Genomic DNA, 24,760 nt, shown 5'->3' with positions numbered 1-24,760 from the left:
AGGTGAATATTAATTTGATGACATATGTTAGCCTACTATTGCCTGATGGTCCTTTGAACCTGGTTATCAAAGTCATGCCGCAATAGTGAGTTCCAATTCAATGATGATCAGACAAAGGTAATAGATAGCATCCAATAGCAGCCTAGCCTAAAGCCTCAAAGAGCAGCCATAGGCTACCCTACTGTAGAAAGCCATAAAGTGCCTGTACCTTTAAGGTTTGTGGTATTTTCCATATTGTTCGTATCTCAATCGCAATGTAGTTTCAAGCACAATCTTTCAAAGTTTGACTGGGGAATTGAGGTGAGGATGAAAACAGTGCCGCTTGGAAAAAGGAAGAGAAAAAAATACGTTATAAAAATATATCAACCTGGGATTTGTTCCGAGACAAATTGTCTTCGTTCAAGATTAACATTGAAGAATATTGGTGGAGATAATTGAGTAAAATCTATCAATTTCGGCGATTAAAAGGATAATGTTTTCAATCGATTTAGATTTTTGTCGCTTGGATTAGTTCTGCAGCCTTCTCCTGAGTCATGCAGTTAGAATTCCGAACATTGATATTTGGAATTGTAACACTGCTGGTCATATTTCTGATCATTGCTGATATTGCTGAAGTCCAGGAAGAAATTGGGTAAGTATAGCGGTGTTTCTGATTCGTTTTGTTCATGATTTCTGTTGCACTATACACGTGTTATTTAGATGTGAAAATGCATTATTCAAAGAAATTGAATCTTATGTTCATGTGCAAATTATGTTCGATGCTGCGTTATCTTCACTCATTCATTAGAACTTCAGAAGACATTGAGTGCTCCTCCAACGTTAACATTTCTCCAGTAGGCTGTAGGCTGTTAGGATACATTTGCAGAGTTTCATTCCAAAACGCTATACATTTTCTGAAATGTTGGTAAATTAGCTTTTATTGTTTAAAGATATTATGAAAGAGATGAGTGTGTTTTTTCACTATCTAATCATGGTATGGGGTTGTTCAATGACAGACGTATTTGTTTAAAATCTATTGCTTGATGGTTTATTTTGCAAAATGCTACATATCAGTTTAACGCTCAAATAAATTAGTAGTACTGCTAGGTTTTAATTTTTTTATGAAGAAATGTACCAAATGATCATTTGTGACGTCAATATTATTATTATTTTTTGTAATAATACAGTAATATGAGATCTGTATGTAAAACATTTACATTTGACATTTTAGTAATTTAGCAGATGCTCTTATCCAGAACGTCTTACAGTAAATGGATTCATCTTAAAATAGATAGGTGAGAAAACCACATAAAGTATCACAGTCAAATATACAGGATACAAACATTCTATTTAAAATCAAATCAAATTGTATTTGTCACATGCGCCGAATACAACAGGTAGACCTTACAGTGAAATGCTTACTTACAAGCCCTTAACCAACAATGCAGTTTTAAGAAAATACCCCCCAAAAAGTAAGAGATAAGAAAAAAAAGAATTAAAGAGCAGCAGTAAATAACAATAGCGGGGCTATATACAGGGGGTACCGGTTCAGTGTCAATGTGCCAATGTGCAGGGGCATCGGTGTCGAGGTAATTGAGGTAATTATGCACATGCAGGTAGGGTTATTAAAGTGGCTATGCATAAATAATAACAGAGAGTAGCAGCAGCGTGGGGGGGGGGGGAATAGTCTGGGTAGCCATTTGATTAGCTGTCCAGGAGTCTTATGGTTTGGGGGTAGAAGCTGTTTAGAAGCCTCTTGAACCTAGACTTGGCGCTCCGGTGCCGCTTGCCGTGCAGTAGCAGAGAGAACAGTCTATGACTTGGGTTACTGGAGGCTTTGACAATTTTTAGGGCCTACACCGCCTGGTATAGAAGTCCTGGATGGCAGGAAGCTTGGCCCTGGTGATGTACTTGGCCGTACGCACTACCCTCTGTAGTGCCTTGTGGTCGGAGGCCGAGCAGTTGCCATACCAGGTGTTACATCTTCTCCTGCCACGCCCTCTACTGCTCATCCTGTGTCTCCTTGACCTGCCGCCACTCCCCCAGTGCTCTCTCCCTCTCTCTCTGTGTGAGATTGTGCCTGTTTTCCTTGCCTGACACGGGTTTCCTCTCAGCTGCAGTTCTGCCTGCTCTGACTCTGGTTCCTGTCTCCAGTCCCACGTCTCCTCATCCTGCTACTCTGCCCTGGATTCCCCACTCTACTCTACTGCTCCCTTGGATTCCCCACATGACCTGCTTACCCTGTCCCAACCCCTCTAGCTCCAGCCTCAGCCTCCGCATCTGGTTTCCTGCAACCCGCCCGAGCTTCCCCTGCCTGCACTCCATCTTCCCCCTGTGTTTCAATAAATACATTGGTTACTTCATCCCAGTCTCCTCGTCTGAGTCTGCTCTTTGGTTTCCCTGTTCCACTCCGTGTAACACCAGGCAGTGATGCAACCCGTCAGGATGCTCTCAATGGTGCAGCTGTAAAACCTTTTGAGGATCTGAGGATCCATGTCAAATCTTTTCAGTCTCCTGAGGGGGAATAGGTTTTGTCGTCTTTACGACTGTCTTGATGTGCTTGGACCATGTTAGCTAAACAATGGATATATATCCTTTTGCAACAACAAAAAATACAATTATACACATTTAAAATCTATGAATAAAAAATCTGAGAACAGTAATATTTTACACACACATGACGGTACCCATAAGCAATAATGTCTGATGAAAAAACACAAATTTGAAGAATTGGGGATATAACGTTTTGGAAATAAACTCTTCATTTGTGTCCATTTCAATGTTACAAACCGCTGTCCATTTGTTGATACGTTCTACTCCTATTTCTTTACTGTACATCTTGCATTTTTAATCGAACCTTTCACTTTAGCTTTCCCTTTGTGATATCCCAGTATAATAGCCTAATGCAATTGACGACAGATGTTTAACAGACGCTCTATACCTGGATCTACAAAGACCAATTTGTCTGCAGTGTAGCCTCCATGCATTATATAGTAGGCTCCAGTATCTTGAAGGACTACCTTCAGATCCTGTGTGTGTGTGTGTGTGTGTGTGTGTGTGTGTGTGTGTGTGTGTGTGTGTGTGTGTGTGTGTGTGTGTGTGTGTGTGTGTGTGTGTGTGTGTGTGTGTGTGTGTGTGTGTGTGTGTGTGTGTGTGTGCATGGGTGTGTGCGTGTGTAATCTTGGCACTTTACTTATGGGGTGCATGGATGGAATAATTGCTACAAAACTAGGGGAGTCATAACACATGGGATCAAAAGTAGGCTACCTAGTATGGAGAGAATGGACTGGTAATCAGATAGTTTCAGGTGTAACTCTACACTGTTAACTCTCTTCACTGCATAATACTGAACTCTCTAACAGCTGTGTCAACTGGGTTTTGCTCTAATTCTATTGCGCTTTCATAATAAAAACGTGTATAGTCACTATTTTAGAAGACATATTATCACAATAGACCAGACCATTGTATCAAAAGGAACCAGCCCATTGGAAGCCCATTTTGCTTTCCACATCAAACCTTGAATCAATTGCATCATCAGGCTGAGTTGAGGCTTGAGGTTGACCGATTAATCGGAATGGCCGATTAATTTGAGCCGATTACAAGTTTTCATAACAATCGGAAATCTGTATTTTTGGACGCCGATTTTTTAAAATATATTTTTTACACACACCTTTATTTAACTAGGCAAGTCAGTTAAGAACACATTCTTATTTTCAATGACGGCCTAGGAATGGTGGGTTAGCTGCCTTGTTCAGGGGCAGAACGACAGATTTTTACCTTGTCAGCTCAGGGATTCAATCTTGCAACCTTACGGTTAACTAGTCCAACGCTCTAACCACCTGCCTCACGAGGAGCTTGCCTGTTACGCGAATGCAGTAAGAAGCCAAGGTAAGTTGCTAGCTAGCGTTAAACTTATCTTATAAAAAACAATCAATCAATCAATTATAATCACTAGTTATAACTACACATGGTTGATGATATTACTAGTTTATCTAGCGTGTCCTGCGTTGCATATAATCGATGCAGTGCGCATTCGCGAAAAAGGACTGTCGTTGCTCCAACGTGTACCTAACCATAAACATCAATGCCTTTCTTAAAATCAATACACAGAAGTATATATTTTTAAACCTGCATATTTAGCTAAAAGAAATCCAGGTTAGCAGGCAATATTAACCAGGTGAAATTGTGTCACTTCTCTTGCGTTCATTGCACGCAGAGTCAGGGTATATGCAACAGTTTGGGCCGCCTGGCTCATTGCGAACTAATTTGCCAGAATTTTACATAATAATGACATAACATTGAAGTTTGTGCAATGTAACAGGAATATTTACACTTATGGATGCCACCCGTTAGATAAAATACGTAACGGTTCCGTATTTCACTGAATGAATAAACGTTTTGTTTTCGAGATGATAGTTTCCGGATTCGACCATATTAACGACCTAAGGCTCGTATTTCTGTGTGTTATTATGTTATAATTAAGTCTATGATTTGATAGAGCAGTCTGACTGAGCGATGGTAGGCACCAGCAGGCTCGTAAGCATTCATTCAAACAGCACTTTCGTGCGTTGTCAGCAGCTCTTCGCAATGCTTCAAGCATATCAACTCCCGAGATTAGGCTGGTGTAACCGATGTGAAATGGCTAGCTAGTTAGCGGGGTGCGCGCTAATAGCGTTTCAAACGTCACTCGCTCTGAGACTTGGAGTAGTTGTTCCCCTTGCTCTGCATGGGTAACGCTGCTTCAAGGGTGGCTGTTGTCGTTGTGTTCCTGGTTCGAGCCCAGGTAGCGGCGAGGAGAGGGATGGAAGCTATACTGTTACACTGGCAATACTAAAGTGCCTATAAGAACATCCAATAGTCAAAGGTATATGAAATACAAATCGTATAGAGAGAAATGGTCCTATAATTCCTGTAATAACTACAACCTAAAACTTCTTACCTGGGAATATTGAAGACTCATGTTAAAAGGAACCACCAGCTTTCATATGTTCTCATGTTTTGAGCAAGGAACTTAAATGTTAGCTTTCTTACATGGCACATATTGCACTTTTACTTTCTTCTCCAATACTTTGTTTTTGCATTATTTAAACCAAATTGAACATGTTTCATTATTTATTTGAGGCTAAATTGATTTTATTGATGTATTATATTAAGTTAAAATAAGTGTTCATTCAGTATTGTTTTAATTGTCATTATTACAAACAAATTTTAAAAATCGTCCGATTAATTGGTATCGGCTTTTTTTGGTCCTCCAATAATCGGTATCGGTATCGGCGTTGAAAAATCATAATCGGTCGACCTCTAGTTGACGCACCCCAGGGCTTCTTGACAAATGGCATGCGCTTGGTGTTTTTTTTCAACACTTCAGTGTATCCTGTGTGCACTTCAGCTCCAGTCATGTTATGGTATAGAGGGCTGTTTGGTGGGTGGATGTGTGGATAGAATATTACTGTTTGATTTGTTACTGAGAGCAACAGACTGGAGACAAAATGAACAGTTCCCTTTCAAATCAAATCAATTTGTATTTGTCACATGTGCCGAATACAACAGGTGTAGACCTTAACGTGAAATGCTTAACCAACCCTTAACCAACAATGCAGTTCAAGAAATAGAGTTATATTTACTAAATAAACTAAAGTTAAAATATATATTTTTTTTAAAAAGTAACACAATAAAATAACAATAACGAGGCTATATACAGGGGGCACCGGCACCGAGTCAATGTGCAGGGTCACAGGCCAGTCGAGGCAGTTTGTACATGCAGGTAGGGGCAAAACGACCGTGCATAGACAATAAACAGCGAGTAGCAGCAGTGTGAAAACAATGGGTGGGGGGGATGTCAATGTAAATAGTCCGGGTGGCCATTTGATTAATTGTTCAGCAGTCCTATGGCTTAGTGGTAGAAACTGTTAACCTCTCTGGGATATTCGGGATGCTAGCGTCCCACCTCAACAACAGCCAGTGAAATTGCAGGGCGCCAAATTCAAAACAACAGAAATCTCATAATTAAAATTCCACAAACATACAAGTATTTGACACCATTTTAAAGATAACCTTGTTGTAAATCCAGCCACAGTGTCCGATTTCAACAAAAAGGCTTTACGACGAAAGCACACCATCTGATTATGTTAGGTCAGTACCTAGTCACAGAAAAACACAGCCATTTCTCCAGCCAAAGAGAGGAGTCACAAAAAGCAGAAATAGAGATAAAATTAATCACTAACCTTTGATGATCATCATCAGATGACACTCATAGGACTTCATGTTACACAATACATGTATGTTGTGTTCGATAAAGTTCATATTTATATCCAAAAATCTCAGTTTACATTGGCGCGTTATGTTCACTAGTTCCAAAACATCCACTGATTTTGCAGAGAGCCACATCAATTTACAGAAATACTCATAATAAACATTGCTAAAAGATACAAGTGTTATGCATGGAATTTTAGATCCACTTCTTCTTAATGCAACCGCTGTGTTAGATTTCAAAAAAGCTTTACCGAAAAAGCACACCATGCAATAATCTGAGTACAGCGCTCAGACAACAAAACAAGCCATACAGATATCCGCCATGTTGTGGAGTCAACAGAAGTCAGAAATAGCATTATAATTATTCACTTACCTTTGATGATCTTCATCAGAATGCACTCCCAGGAATCCCAGTTCCACAATAAATGTTTGATTTATTCGATAAAGTCCATCATTTATGTCCAAATACCTCCTTTTTGTTCGCGCGTTTAGTACACAATCCAAACTCACGAGGCGCGGGCAAGTCCAGGCGAAATTTCAGACGAAAAGTCATATTACAGTTTGTAGAAACATGTCAAACGAAGTATAGAATCAATCTTTAGGATGTTTTTAACATAAATCTTCAATAATCTTTCAACCGGAGAATTCCTTTGTCTGTAGAAATGTGATGGAACGCAGCTAACTCTCACGTGAGCATGCGTGATCAGCTCATGCCAAACCCCTGACTCAATCAGCTCCCATTCCCTCGTCCTTCACAGTAGAAGCATCAAACAAGGTTCTAAAGACTGTTGGCATCTAGTGGAAGCCTTAGGAAGTGCAATCGGACCAAATTTACACTGGATAGGCAAAGAGTTGAAAAACTACAAACCTCAGATTTCCCACTTCCTGGTTGGATTTTTTGTCAGGTTTTTGCCTGCCATATGAGTTCTGTTATACTCACAGACATCATTCAAACAGTTTTAGAAACTTCAGAGTGTTTTCTATCCAAATTATATGCATATTCTAGCTTTTAGGACTGAGTAGCAGGCATTTTACTCTGGGCACCTTTTTATCCAAGCTACTCAATACTGCCCCCCTGTCCCAAAGAAGTTAAGGAGCCTTTTGGTCATAGACTTGGCACTCCGGTACCGCTTGCCGTGTGGTAGCAGAGAGAACAGTCTATGACTTAGGTGACTGGGGTCTTTGACAATATTTTGGGCCTTCCTCTGACATCACTTAGTGGATGGCAGGAAGTTTGGCCCCAGTGATGTACTGGACCATACGCACTACCCTCTGTAGTGTCTTACGGTCGGATGCCGAGCGAGGCAGTGAGGCAAACGGTCAGGATGCTCTCGATGGTGCAGATGTATAACTTTTTGAGGATCTGGGGACCCATGCCAAATCTTTTCAGTCTCCTGAGGGGAAAAGGTGTTGTGGTGCCCTCTTCACAACTGTCTTGGTGTGTTTGCACCATGATAGTTAGTTGGTGATGTGGACACCAAGGAACTTGAAAGTCTTGACCCACTCCACTACAGTCCCCTCGATGTTAATGGGGCCCTGTTCAGCCCGTCTTTTCCTGTAGTCCACAATCATCTCCTTTGTCTTACCTCACTGCCAGGTCTCAGACCTCCTTCCTATAGGCTGTCTCGAAGTTGTCGGTGATCAGGCCTACCACTGTTGTGTTATCAGCAAACTTAATGATTGCGTTTGAGCCGTGTTTGGCCATGCAGTCATGGGTGAACAGGGAGTATAGGAGTGGACTAAGCACGCACCCCTGAGGGGCCCCAGTGTTGAGGATCAGCATGGCAGATGTGTTGTTGCCTACCCTTACCACCTAGGGGCGGCCCGTCAGGATGTCCAGGATCCAGTTTCAGAGGGAGGTGTTTATTCCCAGGGTCCTTAGCTTAGTGATGAGCTTTGTGGGCACTATGGTGTTGAATGCTGAGCTGTAGTCAATGAACAGCATTGTCACATAGGTGTTCCTTTTGTCCAGATGGGATGGGGCAGTGTGGAGTGTGATTGAGATTGCATCATTTGTGGTTCTGTTGGGGCGGTATGCCAATTGGAGTGGGTCTAGGGTTTCCAGGATGATGGTGTTGCTGTAAGCCATGACTAGCCTTTCAACGCCTTTTGTGGCTACCGATGTGAGTGCTACGGGGCGGTAATCATTTAGGCAGATTACCTTTGCTTTCTTGGGCACAGACATAACTGAGCCCTGCATCAGAAGACTCTTCTATCTTACACAAACTCAACTCTTGAAGCTTGGAAGATACAGTTCTGCCTTCTGATAGAACAAGAATCAAGCTTCTTGTGGCTGTAAATGTTAAGTAGCTGGAACAGTTGGTACTGTAGCACTTTATTTTACAGTACAGAGATGACCAGGTATTTATTACAAAATTATGGTGGTAATATCACAATAATAATCATGTGTATGTGGCAATTACAGAGTAATAACCTATTAATTACAACTGTTTGTTTCATGAAGTAGCTTTCCTATATTGGTATATCTCTCCACTCCAAGAACAATAGAGTAGTTGTGTTGCTCCCCAGATAGTACAGCTAGGCCTGTCACCTTCATTTGAGCAGACTGAATGCTCCTGGCTCCTTGTCTGCTGCTTGTCATATTAGTGATTCTCCTTGCCTCTGTAATAACTGACTCAAGATACAATTGTACATACTTAATTGAGACACACTCCATTTGCAACGTCCTTTTGGACATAATGGAGCCGTAGTATTATGGTACTGTGTGCTTGCTCTAATTTAATTTCTGGAGCTTTATGGTTTTATAAACCCCATGAGAGTTGGGACTTTGAAGCAGATATGTTAGCCGACTTAATCGTCTTTTCTTTAACACATTGATGTTGCTGTCATGAAAGGCAATAATGATCTATGTCTTGAGCAGTAGTCCATGCTGCTCATAGTGTACAGATTGTATATCATTCAGGGTTGATCTATACAAGATTTATAGAGGATGTTTAAGCAATGTTGACCAACTACACCTCTTTATCCAGACTCACAAGCACCGGTAACAGTCAGATTGGTAGATCAGTTGGCATGTCCTGTTTTTCCCCTCAGGTGTATACATAAGATACCTGAGATATTGAGGTACCTAGCTCTACCAGGGATCATATGACACATTTTGCTCACATGCTTCTTTAACGACATGAATGGCCTTCAGCACTCATGTATCAGTGTTACACCAACAACAGTTCTGTTTCACAGTCTGACTGCGTTTTGATGCATGCTCTTCTCTTTCACGTTCATGTCAATGTGATGAGCCTACTGCTCATCTGAATACACATTAAGAGCATAGCCATGGATATTCTGACAGCCTGAATTATATGTGATGCCTGGAATTTGATTAAACCACCTCTTGCCCCTCACACTTCATGTTCTGCACGATTCCATTCATCTGAAAATAATATGATGAATTATTCTGATAGTGGGTAAAATAACTTTTCGTTGGTCTAGGAATATTGGAGGTTCCAGAACATTGTACTTGCACAGCGTCAATCCCAAACCCAACAGGTTTGTCAGGCTGACCTGCTCCTTCTATTGCCTTCTGGTTTTATAATACTCATCAATTCTGTTATTCTAGCCCTTTATTTGCTTCCCCTTTTGAGCTATTATGCTTGCAGACTTGTAAAATAATTAACAGACTTAATACACATGAACATATCAAGCAGTGGATTACAGAATTGTGTGTATCTAATTTAAATGATTGATAAATCACCCAATTGATGTACAATTGATGTGCAAGTGATAGACACATAGAACTTCCCTGGGGTTTGAAATTAAGTATCACATTTATGAAGACATGAAATTGACTGGCTTTCATTATACATTGGGTGGCTTTACACACATGACATCGTTGTTCATTCACACTGCTTTTTCAAGTGATGATATGCGTTTTTATATCACATGTATCAAAGTCATGTTGCATTTCATTTCTAATGGATGCCTCGCTGTCCTGTTGTAGAAATGTAGCAGTGAAAGCCAATCCTACACCTTTAGTCAATGAAGGGGAGGACAAGAGTCCTGCTTCTCCTTCAGGCTCGAAAAATGCCACCAGGCTCTCTTCAGATAACTGGACCTTCAACAGAACCCTCTCCAGCCTCATCAGGTAGGAATACAATCCTCTTTTGCATTGGTCTCTATTAGGTCTCACACTCCCATAAGCTGGGTATTCCTTCATGGATGACCTTCTTCCTTCTATAGGAAGAACATCCTGAGGTTCTTTGACCCAGAGAGGGACATCTCTATTCTGAAGGGCACATTGAAACCTGGAGATGTCATCCACTACGTCTTTGACCGTCAGAGCACTACCAACATCTCAGAGAACCTGTACCGGTTGCTACCCACTGCATCCCCCATGAAGAACCAGCACCACAGACGCTGTGCCATCGTAGGGAACTCTGGGATCCTACTCAATAGCAGCTGTGGGCCAGAGATAGACTCCCATGACTTTGTTATCAGGTGAGGTTCCCATAACAGCTATTTCATAAATTGAATTGATACAGGTGATTTTCAGTAGTGCGTTAAGGCATCTCCATTTAATTAAGCAATCTTCTTGTATAAAAGGGAATTATGAGTTAATTTATTGCTGCATTTGCAGTGAAATATTCAGGATAGTAATGAGTCTCTCTCTATAAAAGCACTATTCATCTTTATACTCATCTAACTGTTATGTAAGCACAGTCCCTTGGATTGAACAAATAATTCACCTTGAGGAATCAATGCCACTGAGCTAGAACACGCATTGTCCACACCGTTGGAATACCCGCTACTTTTTTGACCTTCATGTTTGTTTGATGATTTGCAGACTTTTAGAAATGAGCAGCAATACTTACAGCAATTAAATTCCTTCTGGGTAAATGTGACATTTTAAAAAGCTACTGCTGTCTACCCAAAATTTTATGAGGTGCTTTAGAGAAGCACTGCCGTTAGTTCCTAGGACTGCTACACTCATGTACCAGGGGAGAATGTCTGTCTGAAACCATCCGTCAGTGCTGCTCTGTGCGAGTGTGTCAGCAAATGGCTTTCTGTGAGTAGGTTATTTATTGCTACTCACCGGTTTGTCTGTCAGTAACAACAAAGTACAACTATGCATTGTAATGTTATAGGGGGAAGAAATCCAGTTTGCCTTACTGTGTTGCCAGTACGGCAAGGCATTGTGATTATGATGAAGAGAGAGGTATCTGAACTAATTAATGGGAATTGGGAAATATGTGAAACCATATCAATAGTACATGGATTGTTTGGATGGAAAATCATAGCATATCTCTGATCTTTTGATTCCTGTACAATAATTGTGACTCATTACTTTGGGGTGGGATTTTTCCCCATTCTCCTTGTGTGACTTCAGCTGCAACCCCTGCTGTTATTACAGGGCCTTAGTGTCATTGATCTACCATCGTCTGGATATGCAGAGCCATCAGCAGTGGTGCGTGGGTAATATCACTGGTGAAGCGAGCCAGAAAAAAGCCATATTACAACCTATGTGATGTGATAATTGCTTTGTTTGCTTGATAACCAGTTCATATGCCTTGCCACCATGATTTATAGGCCTAAGGCAGAGACCATAAGAAGACACAGTGGCAGAATAAATTCAACCACCTTTGTTTCATCACAAAACCGGAGAGCAACCTCTGTCCGGTGAAGTGCATAAAGCTTATTGCATGTAACAAACAGTTACATTACCTACAGCATGGTCAAGTAACTTAATGTTTCCGCAATTTTTGAACCACGAAACAACTATTGATTTAGAACCACAGAGAGTTACAGCAAGTCATAAAGAAAACAGGATCTGCTTCACTATTCCAGTACCATTTCAACATCATCAAATCACCCCTGCTTAGTCTAATACAGTACCAACTAAAATATACCAAAAACAATTGAAAAAAGGGATTTTTTGATAATTGCTTTGTTTGCTTGATAACCAGTTCATATGCCTTGCCACCATGATCAACAAAAGCAAAATATGATGTGACTGTCCATGGTTCTGATATCTGTGTGTGTGTGCGCATTCGTGCAAGTAGATAAAACATGTTGACTTGCCCTACTTGTAGAGAAATGCCAATGCCATCTCCCTCTCTTTCATGTTGAAGAAACATTATACAGTACTGTCATACAGTACATACTTTCATTTTTTGTTGTCTTAGACTACCTGGCTAAAAAGCTTGCTCGCTAGCCTAACTTCCTTTCATGGGCAATGTCAGCTAGTTAATATTAGCTTTCTACATTTAGCTACATATTGAACTTCCATCCTCTCAGGCCAGGGGCACAATATATGAATTTATGGTTGGATCAGAATCGCCATTATAATCATTGCCCAGTATGCAGAATTAAGTGAAACCACAAGTCCAAATCCCTATCAAGTAAAATAAAATAAAATAAAAATGTATTTGTCACATGTGCCAAATACAACAGGTGTAGACCTTACAGTGAAATGCTTACTTACAAGCCCTTAACCAACAATGCAGTTTTAAGAAAAATAAGTGGAGTAAAAAATAGATAAGTAATTCCAAAAAATATATAAAGGTTACAAATAATTAAAGAGCAGCAGTAAAATAACAATAGCAAGGCTATATACAGGTGGTACCTGTACAGAGTCGATATGCGGGGGAACCGGTTAGTCGAGGTATTAATAAACAGAGAGTTGCAGCAGCGTAAAAGTGGGTCTGGGAAGCCATTTGAATAGTTGTTTAGGAGTCTTATGGCTTGGGGGTAGAAGCTGTTAAGAAGCCTTTTGGACCTGGACTTGGCGCTCCGGTGCCACTTGCCATGCAGTAGCAGAGAGAACAGTCTATGACTAGTGTTGCTGGAGTCTTTGACAATTTTTAGAGCCTTCCTCTGACACCGCCTGGTATAGAGGTCCTGGATGGCAGGAAGCTTGGCCCCGGTGATGTACTTCGACGTACGCACGACCCTCTGTAGTGCCTTGCAGTCGGAGGCCGAGCAGTTGCCATACCAGGCAGTGATGCAACCAGTCAGGATGCTCTCGATGGTGCAGCTTTAGAACTTGCTGAGGATCTGAGGACCCATGCCAAATCTTTTCAGTCTCCTGAGGGGGAATAGGCTTTGTCGTGACCTCTTCACGACTGTCTTGGTGTGTTTGGACCATGATAGTTTGTTGGTGATGTGGACACCAAGGAACTTGAAGCTCTCAAACTGCTCCACTACAGCCCCGTCGATGAGAATGGGGGCGTGCTCGGTCCTCCTTTTCCTGTAGTCCACAATCATCTTCTTTGTCTTGACCACGTTGAGGGAGAGGTTGTTGTCCTGGCACCACACGGCCAGGTCTCTGATCTCCTCCCTATAGGCTGTCTCATCGTTTTTGGTGATCAGGCCTACCACTGTTGTGTCATCAGCAAACTTAATGATGGTATTGCGGTCATGCCTGGCCATGCAGTCATTAGTGAACAGGGAGTACAGGAGGGGACTGAGCACCCATGAAGGACACCCATGTTGAGGGTCAGCGTGGCGGATGTGTTGTTACCTACACTTACCACCTGGGTTCGGCCCGTCAGGAAGTCCAGGATCCAGTTGCAGAGGGAGGTGTTTAGTCCCTGGGTCCTTAGCTTAGTGATGAGCTTTGTGGGCACTATGGTGTTGAACGCTGAGCTGTAGTCAATTGTCGTGTCTTTGGCTATGCCGGATGACATGCTATTCTATAAAATAATTTCTCTGTAATTAATATTACCTGATTAAGCTAATCAGGTAGATAATTAACTAGAAAGTCGGGGCACCACGAAATAATGTTTATAGAGCTGTTATCTTCCGAATAAGCTCTTAAAGACCTGGTAATCTTTTACATCAATAGCAGTCAATATTTAATCGTCACCTTGTTTAGTCTCATCTGAAAGTTGTAAATTCTTGGTTATCTTCACGAACCCTGGCTAACAAGTTGAATCAGCAATACACAATTTGGTTGAATTATTTATTTACTAAATAATCACACAGAATGGATCATACATTGATTACAAATTATGTCATAAAGAAAACGTCCCCTGGTGGACGGAACAGATACGACGGCTGGTTACACAAAGAGAGGGGGTTGGGTTTGAGTGAAAGAGCGGGAAGACTGAGTAACAAAGGGAGAAGCGATGCTATCGTAAATACAGAATCTTATGCATTCTAAATAACCGCCTATTTGAAAAAGGAGAATGCAATAAATATTTACTCTGAGCAGCGCTTCGGTAGATGGGAGGCCGGGTTGTCCAGCATGGATCTCTGGTCCTCTGAAGACTGTCTAGTGGTGAACTGGAGCATGGTAGAATGGATACTCTGTCCGTCCTCTCCTAGCCCACGTTTAGCGACTGCTGTTAACTCAACGGCTAGGAGGTATCACTTCTGGAGTGAATAAGTGTTCAAAGTTCATACCAAGTTGCCATACTTTTAAGCTCATGCTATATTCTGGCTGGTATAGTCGAAATTCATCCTTCCGGGGTGTAGGTCGTCACCTTCACATTGAAATTCGATGCTAATTCGATGCTTCCTTAGGTTGTCTAAGGTTGGCTTAGTTCTGTAGGTGGTCTTTGTCCTTTCAACGTGGGGACCTCAAGTCCACACGTCCTTGGAACAGCTTATTATCTGAGCCCTTTTAAACGTAGGACTGTCGCCCTAACGTCCTCGGAACACAAAGTTACATTTTCGTCAAGGGCTTTATATAGGAGAGGAGAGAAGGGCGTGTTTCATAGTTTATAACCAATGTCTCTTCACATGAGCGGGGCCACTGAGTGAGCAGAACTTTAACCTTATGAAAACCCAATTCTCTCATTTGGAAGCTAAAATTACATTTCATTTTTTCACAAATATTTTAATATTTAAACATTTAAATTGCCCAACAATTCCATGTGAATTTGATAACTATAATGTGTAGACTTTCAAAGATACAGTTTATGTCATCCTATCATTAGTAAGAATGTCTCAGACGCCAACTGATCTGGCATCATATTCATTAAGTACCAACGCATATTTTCAACTGGTTGCATTACCGAAATGTGGTTCCTTTCCCCCCACCTTGTGATGTTCCCAGACTCTATATGTTTAACAAAGGCTTTTCAAGAATCCTTCAATCCTTCAAGAGAGAGGAAAGGGAGAAAGGTATTTATGGGGGGGTCAAAACCTCACCCACAAGCCAACATCATGACACAATGAATAGCATTCTCACATTGGTGTTCCTTTTGTCTTGGTGGAAAGGGCAGTGTGGAGTGCAATAGAGATTGCATCATCATTGGAGTGGGTCTCGGGTTTCCGGGATAATGGTGTTGTGAGCTATGACCAGCCTTTCGGTAGTCATTTAGGCAGGTTGCCTTAGTGTTCTTGGGCACAGGGACTATGGTGGTCTGCCTGAAACATGTTGATATTACAGACTCAGTCAGGGACAGGTTGAAAATGTCAGTGAAGACACTTGCCAGTTGGTCAGCGCATGCTCAGAGTACACGTCCTGGTAATCCGTCTGGCCCTGCGGCCTTGTGAATGTTGATCTGTTTAAAGGTCTTACTCACATCGGCTACAGAGAGCGTTGTCACACAGTTGTCAGGAACAGCTGATGCTCTCATGCATGTTTCAGTGTTACTGGCCTGAAGCAAGCATAGAAGTAATTTAGCCTGTCTGGTAGGCTCGTGTCATTGGGCAGCTTGCGGCTGTACTTCTTTCTGTAGTCTGTAACAGTTTGCAAGCCCTGCCACATCCCACGAGTGTCGGAGCCAGTGTAGTAGGATTTAATCTTAGTCCTGTATTGACGCTTTGCCTGTTTGATGGTTCATTGGAGGGCATAACGGGATTCCTTATAAGCTTCCGGGTTAGAGTCCCCAAGCCTTTAGCTCAGTGCGGATGTTGCCTGTAATCCATGGCTTCTGGTTGGGGTATGTACATACATCACTGTGGGGATGACGTCATCGATGCACTTATTGATGAAACCGGTGACTGATGTGGTGTACTCCTCAATCCCATCGCAAGAATCCCAGAACATATTCCAGTCTGTGCTAGCAAAACAGTCCTGTAGCTTAGCATCTGCTTCATCTGACCACTTTTTTATTGAGCATGTCACTGGTGCTTCCTGATTTAGTTTTTGCTTGGAAGCAGGAATCAGGAGGATAGAATTATGGTCAGATTTGCCAAATGGAGGGCGAGGGAGAGCGTCTCTGTGTGTGGAGTAAAGGTTGTTTGGAGTTTTTTTCCCTCTGGTTGCACATTTAACATGCTGGTAGAAATGATGTAAAATGGATTTAAGCTTCTCTGCATTAAGGTCCCCGGCCACTAGGAGCGCCGCCTCTGGATAAGCGTTTTCCTGTTTGTTGTGGTAAATAGACAGCTACGAAGAATATAGATAAAAACTCTCTTGGTAAATAGTGTGGCCTACAGCTTATCATGAGATACTCTACCTCAGGCGAGCAAAACCTTGAAACTTCCTTAGATTTCATGCACCAGCTGTTGTTTACAAAAATACACACACCTTTTCGTCCGACTCATTAAAGAAAAAATCTGCTTCCAATACGAGGTGAGTAATCGTTGTCCTGATATCTAGAAGCTCTTTTCGGTCATAAGAGACGGTGGCAGAAACATTTTAGACACACAATAGCGCAATTGGTTAGGGGACCGTAAAACGGCAGCCGTCTCCTCCGGCAGCATTGACGTATCTCCATCCATGGCTAATTTAGGAAAGGGTCCATTTTAGCTAGCTAGCTAACCACCAGAGGACAACAACAGAACGAGATGCTCAACACAACGAGTTTCTGTCAGTGACGTATGCTCTCAATGTGATGTGATTGGAGTGAAGCCAAATCCAAACTGGCTTCCCGTGACACTTTTTTTTGGTGCGCCAGGACCATTCACAGTTGAGCTCACTCAGTTCAGCTTAATGCTGATTGGCTATTATTTTTTTGTTTAATTATCAAGGGAGGCCAAATGCTCGCTGGCTTCCCTTGCATTCAATACTATGGATGGCAAACATGTCATACTCTTTTGGACCAGACAGCATGAGTCAGCCTCTTGCGAAATGAAGATAATTGTTGAAACACAGAGAGACAAAAGATAAATAATTGTATGTTTTTTTCTTGGTAAATTTTTTGGGCAACCATGAAGGCACGTCACTGAAAGCCATATGCCTCTGGGTCGTTCCACCAACTAGGTGCCTTTTGAGAAGTGTAACTTGTTCAAAAAAGTTCTGTCATAAAGAGAACTTGTTCACCTTAATAAAAAACAAGTTTTCCCATCTCAAGAAGTTGAATTAAAAAAAAATATGGCTATAGTAAGCACCTATTAAGTGCCAAATAAAGGAAATTGAATACAAGGTTCACAAAAAAGTACATTTCTAGCCTGTCTATCTCTAACAGGGTTGATGTGGTATGCTCTACCCGCTTAGTTTTCACCAAAATACAACAGAAAATGTTTTTTAAAACATTTGCTTTTACACTATGATTTGACTATTATAGGTTCAATGTTTCTTTTGAATAAAATATTTCAAAAGGAATAGTTTCACCATATTAAAACGTTCAGTTCGCGTAACAGGGTTGACCTTAAAATGAGGGACAGACGTAAATTAATCACTAATCACATGAAATAAATAATACTCTTCAGAACTGACTTTGTCAAAGAAACAAAATAACTAGGGCTTTACAATGATGGTGAAACTTTTTTGTATTAAGTGAGTGGTTCCTAGGAGTGACACAGAGTTGATGGAGGGACATGTCAAAATGCTGAATTTTGGCACTTTAGCAAACCTTTAGTTGTATAAAAATAAATCAGATGTATTGAATTCTCCATGTGATCTATATTAAAGGGCACTTAAATTAATATAACAGGCTTTTAAAATTCTGTATTGGTTCACAATTTCTACTTAAAATATCAAAGGGACGCAAAAGGCACTGATTTCGTGGAACGACCTATACAGTGCCTTATTCAGACCCCTTGACTTTTTCCTAATTTTTTTAGGTTAAAGCCTTATCCATAAAATGGATTAAATAGTTTTTTTCCTCATCAATCTACACACAATACCCCATAATGACAAAGCAAAACCTGTTTATTTTTGCTAATGTATTACAAATAAGAAACTGACCCTTCACGGAGTACTTTGTTGAAGCACCTTTGGCAGCGATTACAGCCTTGAGTTTTCTTGGGTATGATGCCACAAGCTTGACACACCTGTATTTGGGGAGTTTCTCCCATTCTTCTCTGCAGATTATCTCAAGCTTTGTCAGGTTGGATGGGGAGCGTTGCTGCACAGCTATTTTCAGGTCTCTCCAGAGATGTTCGATCGGGTCAAGTCCGGGCTCTGGCTGGGCCACACAAGGACATTCAGAGACTTGTTCTTAGTGTTCTTGTCCTATTGGAAGGTGAAACTTCACCGTAGTCTGCAGTCCTGAGCACTCTGGAGCAGGTTTTCATTAAGGATCTCTCAGTACTTTTCTCCGTTCATCTTTGCCTCAATCCTGACTAATCTTGCAGTCCCTGCCGCTGAAAAACATCTCCACAGCATGATGCTGCCACCACCATGCTTCACAGAGGAATGGTGCTAGGTTTCCTCCAGATGTGATGCTTGGCATTCAGGCCAAAGAGTTCAATTTTGGTTTCATCAGACCAGAGAATCTTGTTTCTCATGGTCTGAGAGTCTTCAGGTGCCTTTTGGCAAACTCCAAGCGGGCTGTCATGTGCCTTTTAGTGAGGAGTGGCTTCCACCTGGTCACTCTACCATAAAGGCCTGATTGGTGGAGTGCTCCAGAGATGGTTGTCCTTCTGGAAGGTTCTCCCATCTTCACAGAGGAACTCTAGAGCTCTGTCAGAGTGACCATCGGGTTCTTAGTCACCTCCCTGACCAAGGCCCTTCTCCCCCAATTGCTTAGTTTGGCCTGGCGGCCAGCTCTAGACAGGGTCTTGGTGGTTCCAAACATCTTCCATTTAAGAATGATGGAGGCCACTGTGTTCTTGGGGACCTTCAATGCTGCAGAAATGTTTTGGTACCCTTCCCCAGATCTGTGCCTCAACACAATCCTGCTTGTTTGTAGGTGACCAAATACTTATTTTCCACCATAATTTGCAAATAAATTCATTAAAGATCCTACAATGTGATTTTCTGGAATTTTTTTTCTCATTTTGTCTGTCATAGTTGAAGTGTACCTATGATGAAAATTACAGGCCTCTCTCATCTTTTTAAGTGGGAGAACTTGCACAATTGGTGGCTGACTAAATACTTTTTTGCCCCACTGTAGACAGGTGTGTGCCTTTCCAGATCATGTCCAATCAATTGAATTTATTGCCGGTGGACTCGAATCAAGTTGTAGAAACATTTCAAGGATGATCGCTGGAAACAGGATGCAAACTAAACACCTTCTTTGCCCGTTTTGAGGATAATACAGTGCCACCGATGCGGCCCGCTACCAATTACTGCGGCCCCCCCTCTCCTTCTCCGTGGCCGACGTGAGTAAGACATTTAAACATGTTAACCCTCCCATGACTGCATGGCCATGCCCGCCTCCAACTCAATCATCAAGTTTGCAGACGTCACAACAGTAGTGGGCTTGATTACCCACAACGACGAGACAGCCTACAGGGAGGAGGTGAGGGCACTCGGAGTGTGGTGTCAGGAAAACAACCTCTCACTCCATGTCAACAAAACAAAGGAGATGATCGTGGACTTCAGGAAACAGCAGAGGGAGCACCCCCCTATCCACATCAATGGGACAGCAGTGGAGAAGGTGGAAAGTTTTAAGTTCCTCGGCATACACATCACGGACAAACTGAAATGGTCCACCCATACAGACAGTGTGGTGAAGAAAGTGCAACAGCGCTTCTTCAACCTCAGGAGGCTGAAGAAATTTGTCTTGGCCCCTAAAACCCTGACAAACATTTTACAGATGCACAATTGAGATCATCCTGTTGGGCTGTATCACTGCTTGGTACGGAAACTGCACCGCCCACAACCGGAGGCAAACTACCTGCCCTCCAGGACACCTACAGCACCTGATGTCACAGGAAGGCCAAAAAGATAATCAAGGACATCAACCACCCAAGCCACAGCCTGTTCACCCCGCTACCATCCAGAAGGCGAGGTCAGTACAGGTGCATCAAAGCTGGGACCGAGAGACTGAAAAACAGCTTCTATCTTAAACAGCCATCACTGACACAGAGAGACTGCTGCCTACATACAGACTCGAAATCATTGGCCACTTTAATAAATGGATCACTAGTCACATTTATAATTCCACTTTAATAATGTTTACATATCCTGCATTACTCATCTCATTTGTATATACTGTATTCTGTACCATCTATTGCATCTTGCCTATGCTGCTCGGTCATCGCTCATCCATATATTTATATGTACATGTTCTTATTCCATCCCTTTACTTACATAGATTTGTGTGTATTAGGTAGTTGTTTTGGAATTGTTAGATTACTTGTTAGATATTAATGCACTGTCGGAACTAGAAGCACAAGCATTTCGCTACACTCGCATTAACATCTGCTAACCACGTTTATGTGACCAATACAATTTATTTGATTTGATTTGACCTGAGCTCAATTTCGAGTCTCATAGCAAAGGGTCTGAATTCTTATGTAAATAAGGTATTTCTGTTTCGTGTTTTTTATACATTTGCAAACATTTCTAAAAACCTGTTTTCGCTTTGTCACTATGTCTAGATTTCTGAGTAAATTTAAAAAAAAAATCAATTTTAGAATAAGTAATGTAAAAAATGGAAAAAAAATATGGAAAAAGTCAAGGGGTCTGAATACTTCCCGAAGGCACTGTATATGGTGGAAGAGTAAATCCCAAAACCCCTTGCTGCAGGAGTGTCAGATCAACAGGGAAATTGCAAGACAGGTCAGGATGAGTTGGCAGAGAAAGACATGGTTTAGCAAGGGCAGTTAGCTGGGAGGGAGTGATGAGGGATTTGCTGAGGTATTCAGGCAGGGAGATAATCCCTCTACTCACAGCAGTGCTCAGCTCCACCCACCTCTGGCTCTCACACAGTAGCCTCACATTCTACTTTCATAGATATAGGACACTTTTTTTCATTTTAGGTCATTATCTCTCTGTGCATTGGCACTGTTTAGTAATCACTTTTACTGAGGTCAGTCAAGTAACTTTCTGTGAACTCCTTACCAATACACAGCAGCATGACACATGGAATACATTAATTAAGGTTTTCAACCCTGAGCTAGGTGTGTTTGGTATGGGATTATTCTTAGCTGACTGATTATGTGTCTAATTCAGGTTGAACAATGTCTGAGCATCCTAAATGATTGTACGTGGTGTTTAGAGCTTCTGGAGGACAGTAGGATATTGACCTCAATACTTCTGGCAGACTAATCAAAAGGATGAAGTGATAGCATAATAATTTATATGCATGGCTCTTTGCAGATGTAACCTGGCGCCAGTGGAGGAGTATGCTGGGGATGTGGGGCGGCGCACCAACCTGGTGACCATGAACCCGTCGGTGGTGCAGCGGGCCTTCCATGACCTGGCCAGTGAGCAGTGGAGGGAGCGCTTCCTGCAGCGGCTCCGGGGCCTCAGCGGCAGCGTGCTGTGGATCCCAGCCTTCATGGCCAAGGGAGGAGAGGAGAGGGTGGAGTGGGCCATCCGTCTCATCCTGCTGCACACGGTGGATGTGCACACCGCCTTCCCCTCACTGCGCCTTCTCCATGCTGTCAGAGGGTAAGACAAGGAGGGAACACGAGTGCCCTTTGTGACACTGCAGCATGTAGTCTGTCTGTACACCTGTGAACTCCTCAACCCAGGGCCTGGTAGCCACTAATCTAGCAGCAATTCACAGGTCCCCTGCTATTTTTAAACACAGCATTACAGCTACTCTAAAGGCCGTTGGTGGCCAACTTACTGCTGCTTACTGCTGCTGGCCTCTCTGTCTGCCGTTGGATTTGCAGAAGGAGGACAGTTAGACAGGGACAGCAGGACTGGTATTTTCTGTAGTATAGTTAGGCAAAAAGCCTGGAATCTTCTCTGAAAGGGCAATAAATGTTTTGAAATGCAGGGAAAACGCTAATGAAATGCAGTGCATGTCTATGACATTTTAGCTATACTGGTTTTTGATAAATGCTCAGTATGCCAAACTGAATACTTTCCCCTGGGCTTCTGCTTCTCTGACTACTAGATGCCCTTTAAATAGATCATCCTTTGGCTTCCCCATTGACCTACTAATCCAGAGTCTACTGCTAGGAGAGTATCTATAGGTCCTGGTGGGCCAGACTATGAGTGAGAGGACCAGATGGACCTTGCTTTGTTACTGCGGGCCCCAGACCCCTCTGTCTTATCACAATTCAGCTCCTCTACTCGAGTCGACTGGCTCCTAAGCATGTATCCACCCAGAGATCTGAGTGAAAGCCACCACATAGGGAGGGAATGGCGCTTATTGTTGGGGCTTATTCAGTAGGGCTGTGTTTACAAGTGTATGCTAGTTTAATAGATTCTATAGAAAAAATTTCAGATATTAAGGAAAACATTGAACACTCACTGATAAATAGCTCTAGCCTAAAACAAACATTCTTAAGATTTGTATACATTCTTCTTAAGACATCTGAGATTTCTTTCTCAGATGTCAGGTCTCTTGGGTGCCATGAAAGACCATTTGATTGTTTACTCTCCCTCTTCATTCTTCCTCGTCAGGTATTGGCTGACTAACAATGTCCAGATCAAGAGACCCACTACTGGTCTGTTGATGTACACCATGGCCACTCGCTTCTGTGAGGAGATCCATCTGTACGGCTTCTGGCCTTTCCCTCGGGATTCACAGGGGAAACCAGTCAAGTACCATTACTATGACACTCTGACCTACGAGTACACATCCCATGCCAGTCCACACACTATGCCATTGGAGTTCAGGACACTGAGTTCACTCCACAGACAGGGGGCGCTGCGACTCAACACTGGCTCTTGTGATGCAGGAATGTAATCTAAAAAAGCAGCATGGAATGTACACTGAGTATACCAAACATTTGGAACACCTTCCTAATATTGAGTTGTCCCCCCACACACACACTTCTGCCCTCAGAACTGCCTAAATTCGTCCGGGCATGGACTCTACAAGGTGTCAAAAGCATTCCACAGGGATGCTGGCCCATGTTGACTCCAATGTTTCCTACAAAGTTGGCTGGATGTTCTTTGGGTGGTGGACCATTCTTGATACACAAGGGAAACTGTTGAGTGTGGAAAACCCAGCAGGGTTGCAGTTCTTGACATAAACCGGTGCACCTGGCACCTACTACCAGACCCCGCTCAAAGGCCCTCTCTGACTGGCACACATACACAATCCGTGGCTCAATTGTCTCAAGGCTTATAAATCCTTCTTTAACCTGTGTCCTCCCCTTCATCTATACTTATTGAAGTGGATTTACCAAGTGACATCAATAAGGGATCATAGCTTTCACCTGGATTCACCTGGTCAGTCTGTCATGGAAAGAGCAGGTGTTCTTAATGTTTTGTATACTCAGTGTATATCACCATCAAAATGACCTATACACTTTTGGGAAAAGACCTCTCAAAGGAAATAGTTTCATTTTATGAAACTGTTACAGGACACTTTTATGAAGCTATGAATTGAGTTCAATGACAGTATGTAGGATACTGCATGTCTAATTTGGGCTCATATTGTTGCCCTACAAGAGACATGAGCAGTGAATAATTTTGAAAACATGTTTACAGTAACCTGTGAAAATGATCTAAAACAGAAACTTGTTGCTTTGTTCATTGTTAAATCAAACTAATTGGTGTTGGTAGGCAAATTGCTTCTTTGTCAATGAGAAGACTGAAAATGTTATTGCATTTACATGGCATATGTGTCATCTAAAATGAATGTAATTACAAAGTTTATAAATACTTCCTCCAAGGGCATTGTGAATGTGAATTGAACTACTAAGTTATCAATAATTCATCCTGACATTTGTGTCATTATTCCTTTGAATTATACGATAAATCTACTTCATCACTACTGTTGGAGACATCATGTTATATCATATCATATTAGACAGATTGAAGGCAGGAACACCAGTTTGCAGGGCACTGGTTGAACCACAAAATGGAATCACTTCTTCATAGGGGAGCTATATGTAATATTATTGCATTGTAATACATTTAAAAAATCCTTAATATATCTACAGTAATAGTGAAATGATAGTCTTTAACAATATTTCCCCAAAATGTTTTGTTGGGCTCACACCATTCTAATGGTGCAGGCTTCTTATTGATTAGCAAAAGACGGACAGTCTCTTGTTGTCAAATTGACTGGGGCCAGCAAATCTCTTGTTGTCAATTCAACAACAGACCAGTGAATTTGACAAGAGATTTGCTGGCCCCAGTCAATTTGACAAGAGACAGTTCATTGTTGAGTTGTTACATGTAGTACCTTTAATTAGTGAACATGGGTTCAACTACATGCTAATTTTCATATTTGTGATGGTTTGTGAGCTCTCACTTTAAATTGGGAATTTGATCATTGAAGTAGTAGGTGTAGGCCTAGTTTCTTATCTTGCCTTAACTTCCTCATCAGGGAAACTGTGTTTGTGTTACAAGGACTGACAGAATTGCATTTCTTTC

General features: G+C 41.9%; 1 protein-coding gene across 1 annotated transcript; it reads left to right on the top strand.

Moving 5' to 3' along the window:
• Window positions 1–295: 295 nt before the first annotated feature.
• Window positions 296–24,058, top strand: LOC139539922 (alpha-2,8-sialyltransferase 8B-like). The gene is made up of 5 exons (XM_071343329.1): window positions 296–631; window positions 10,190–10,333; window positions 10,429–10,686; window positions 21,575–21,868; window positions 22,835–24,058. The coding sequence occupies exons 1-5, from the start codon at window positions 534–536 to the stop codon at window positions 23,118–23,120; spliced, it is 1,080 nt and encodes a 359-aa protein (XP_071199430.1). The 5' UTR covers window positions 296–533; the 3' UTR covers window positions 23,121–24,058.
• Window positions 24,059–24,760: the final 702 nt, after the last annotated feature.

Source organism: Salvelinus alpinus, chromosome 15 (assembly GCF_045679555.1).
Source record: "Salvelinus alpinus chromosome 15, SLU_Salpinus.1, whole genome shotgun sequence".
Lineage (NCBI taxonomy): Eukaryota > Metazoa > Chordata > Actinopteri > Salmoniformes > Salmonidae > Salvelinus > Salvelinus alpinus.
Note: the sequence above shows the minus strand (reverse complement) of the source record. Positions and strands in the feature narration are given on the sequence as shown.

Excerpts from the sequence above, each read along its gene's own strand:
- LOC139539922 (XM_071343329.1), top strand. The coding sequence starts at position 534 with ATGCAGTTAGAATTCCGAACATTGATATTTGGAATTGTAACACTGCTG. Across the intron at positions 10,334-10,428 it reads ACCCTCTCCAGCCTCATCAG|GAAGAACATCCTGAGGTTCT; the intron begins GTAGGAATACAA and ends TTCCTTCTATAG. Across the intron at positions 10,687-21,574 it reads TCCCATGACTTTGTTATCAG|ATGTAACCTGGCGCCAGTGG; the intron begins GTGAGGTTCCCA and ends GGCTCTTTGCAG.